At 38.2% G+C, this 3012-nt stretch overlaps 1 protein-coding gene across 1 annotated transcript; it reads right to left on the bottom strand.

The window, feature by feature from the left end:
• Positions 1 to 280: 280 nt before the first annotated feature.
• On the bottom strand, positions 281 to 1591 carry LOC116406359 (uncharacterized mitochondrial protein AtMg00810-like). The gene has a single exon (XM_031890079.1). The coding sequence runs from the start codon at positions 1511 to 1513 to the stop codon at positions 281 to 283; it is 1233 nt and encodes a 410-aa protein (XP_031745939.1). The 5' UTR covers positions 1514 to 1591.
• Positions 1592 to 3012: the final 1421 nt, after the last annotated feature.

The following is a 3012-nucleotide window of genomic DNA, read 5'->3' as shown; positions in this document are numbered from 1 at the left end:
ATTAGTGATAGACCAATATTTACAACATGGTCTATCGGTGATTAACAGAAGAAGCAGAATTTGGGAGAAAAGATTTACTGACTGCAGTAAATTCTTTATTTCTGTATGTCAAAGATATTTACATCAACCAAGCTTGGTATTTATAGATGCTTGGCAGCAACTGATAACTGTCTAATAGATTAACTAATACAACTAATACAACAGAAAATAACATATTAACTAATACAACTAATACAACAGAAAATAACAGTCTAACTACTTTTATTGTTAATACTCCCCCTCAAGTTGGACGATGAATGTCTTTCATTCCCAACTTGGATATATGTCTGTTTAAGGTAGATGAAGGTAGTGCTTTAGTGAACATATCAGCTAGTTGTAGGCTAGTGTTGATAGGTAAAACCTTTAGAAATCCTTCAATTATTTTGTCTCGAACAAAATGACAATCAATTTCTATGTGTTTTGTCCGTTCATGAAATGTCGGATTCGAAGCAATAGCAATGGCTGCTTGATTATCACAGAAAACAGTGGTTGGCATCAAGGTCTTTATTTTAAAATCAGTAAGGAGCTGTGTGATCCATACTAGCTCACTGGTGACTGATGTTAAGGCTCTATATTCAGCTTCTGCAGAGGACCTTGAGACGGTTGGTTGTTTCTTAGATTTCCAGGAGATGATGGAATCCCCTAGGAAGATGCAGAACCCTGTGACCGATCTTCTAGTGTCAAGGCACGATCCCCAATCAGCATCAACGAAGGCTTTTAAGTGAAACGAATCAATAGGTTTTATTAAAACACCTTGTCCTGGGGAACCTTTGAGGTACTTCAATAGGTGATGAGCAGCATCTAGGTGATGTTTAGTAGGTTTATGCAGAAATTGGCTTAAGCGGTGAACAGAGAAGCAAATATCAGGTCTGGATATTTGTAAGTATATCAGTCTGCCAATTAATCTTCTATAGCAAGTGGCGTCTTCCTCAGTCAGTTGTTCTCCTTCAGATTTACATAGCTTCAGATTAGGATCCATAGGTGCTACAACTGATTTAGAATCAAGAAAACCAGTATCTTCTAGGATTTGAAGACAATATTTTCTTTGGGAGAGCATAAGTCCTCGTTCAGATCTTGATAATTCTAGACCCAAGAAGTATCTTGCTTGTCCTAGGTCCTTTAATTTGAAGTGTGCCTTCAAAGAATCTTTGACTGAGTTGATATTCGAAGGAGATGGTCCTGTTAGTAATATGTCATCAACATATACTAATAATGCTACAAAGGTGCTTCCATTCCCCTTAGTAAATAAGGAGTAATCAGCCTTGGATTGGATGAAACCATGTGAGGATATTGTTGCTGCAAATTTTAGGAACCATTGCCTTGATGCTTGTTTAAGACCGTAAATGGACTTATTTAGTTTACAAGCCAATTTCTCTCCTTTGTCTGGTACTTGAGAGACTTGATAACCCAATGGTAGGGTCATGTGCACTTCTTCAAATAAGTCTCCATTGAGGAAGGCATTATTTATGTCCATTTGGCTAATGGACCAATTATAGGATGTGGCAAGAGCTAAGAATATCTTCACAGTGCTTATTTTCGCCACTGGTGAAAAGGTATCAAAAAATCAATTCCCTCTTGTTGGTTATAGCCCTTTGCTACAAGTCTTGCCTTGTATCTATCAATGGTACCATCCGGTTTGCACTTTACTTTGTACACCCATTTGCTGCCAACGGTGTGATGATCCTTTGGAATGGATACAATTGTCCATGTATTGGTTCTTTCCATGGCTTCTATTTCCTCAGCCATAGCTTTTCTCCAAGTCTGATGTTTCACGGCTTGGTGATAATATGTGGGTTCATAGATGGAGGTAACATTGAACATATAGTTCTTATGGTGTTGGGAATAGGCATTATAGGAGAGGTATTGGTTAAGGGGAAAGGGAGTTGAATTTTGGGAGGTGAGGTTGCAATGGAAGTCTTTTAGGTAAGATGGTGGGTGGTGTGGTCGGGAGGATTTTCTGGTCATGATGGGAATTGGTTCTTGGTCAGTGTTACTGGTTTCTTCTGAGTTACTGATATGTGGATTTTGATCATCAACATCGTGGCTGTCTTCAGGGCTATCCTCTGTCGTAGGTCTTGCATCAATACTATCTTCCTTTTCTAGGCAATCAAATAGAGGGCATGGTATGACGAATTGCTCAAGGAAGTCATGGGAGATCGGAATGTCCTTTTCTTTGATAGAATGAAAGGGAAATAGTTCTTCAAAGAATAGGACATCCCTAGATATAAAGAACTTTCTCTTGGCTATGTCATATAATCTGTATCCTTTGATGCCTGGTGGGAACCCCATAAAAACACAAGGTTGTGCTCTAGGATCAAACTTAGATCTGTTTACTGAGGGGGTAGAGGCATAGGCAAGACACCCGAAGGTCTTAATGATGTTGTAATCTGCTTTCTTCTTGAATAGAGCAGCAAAGGGAGTGTTATTTGATAGTAATACCATAGGCGTTCTGTTGATCAAGTATGCAGCACTCAGAACACATTCTCCCCAAAAGATAAGAGGAACCTTTGATTGGAACATCAATGCTCTTGCTACGTTAAGAAGGTGTTGGTGTTTTCTTTCCACTACTGAATTTTGTTGAGAAGTGTAAGCACACGAGAATTGATGAGTTGTTCCAGATTTGGCAAAAAGATCCCTGAAATTCAACTCAGGAGCATTGTCAGATCGAAAGACATTGATGACTTTTGAAAATTGGGTTTCAATTAACTTGAAAAATCTAGGTATAACTTGTAGGATATCACTCTTATGTTTCAAAAGATATACCCAAGTGTATCTAGATTTATCATCTACAATGGTGGCAAAATATGAATGACCAGCATGTGTTGGGGTTTTGAAAGGACCCCATATGTCACAATGTATAAGATCAAATATATTTTCAGCAATGTTATTCAATATAGGAAAAGAGAGACGTCTTTGTTTAGCTAAGGGACAAATATGGCAGACTTCTTTACAATTTGGAAAGTCAGAAATTTC

This window comes from Cucumis sativus, unplaced genomic scaffold (assembly GCF_000004075.3).
Source record: "Cucumis sativus cultivar 9930 unplaced genomic scaffold, Cucumber_9930_V3 scaffold91, whole genome shotgun sequence".
Lineage (NCBI taxonomy): Eukaryota > Viridiplantae > Streptophyta > Magnoliopsida > Cucurbitales > Cucurbitaceae > Cucumis > Cucumis sativus.
The sequence above is the reverse complement of the archived record's forward strand: the minus strand, read 5'-3'. Positions and strand labels throughout refer to the sequence as shown.

Excerpts from the sequence above, each read along its gene's own strand:
- LOC116406359 (XM_031890079.1), bottom strand. The coding sequence starts at position 1,513 with ATGGACATAAATAATGCCTTCCTCAATGGAGACTTATTTGAAGAAGTG.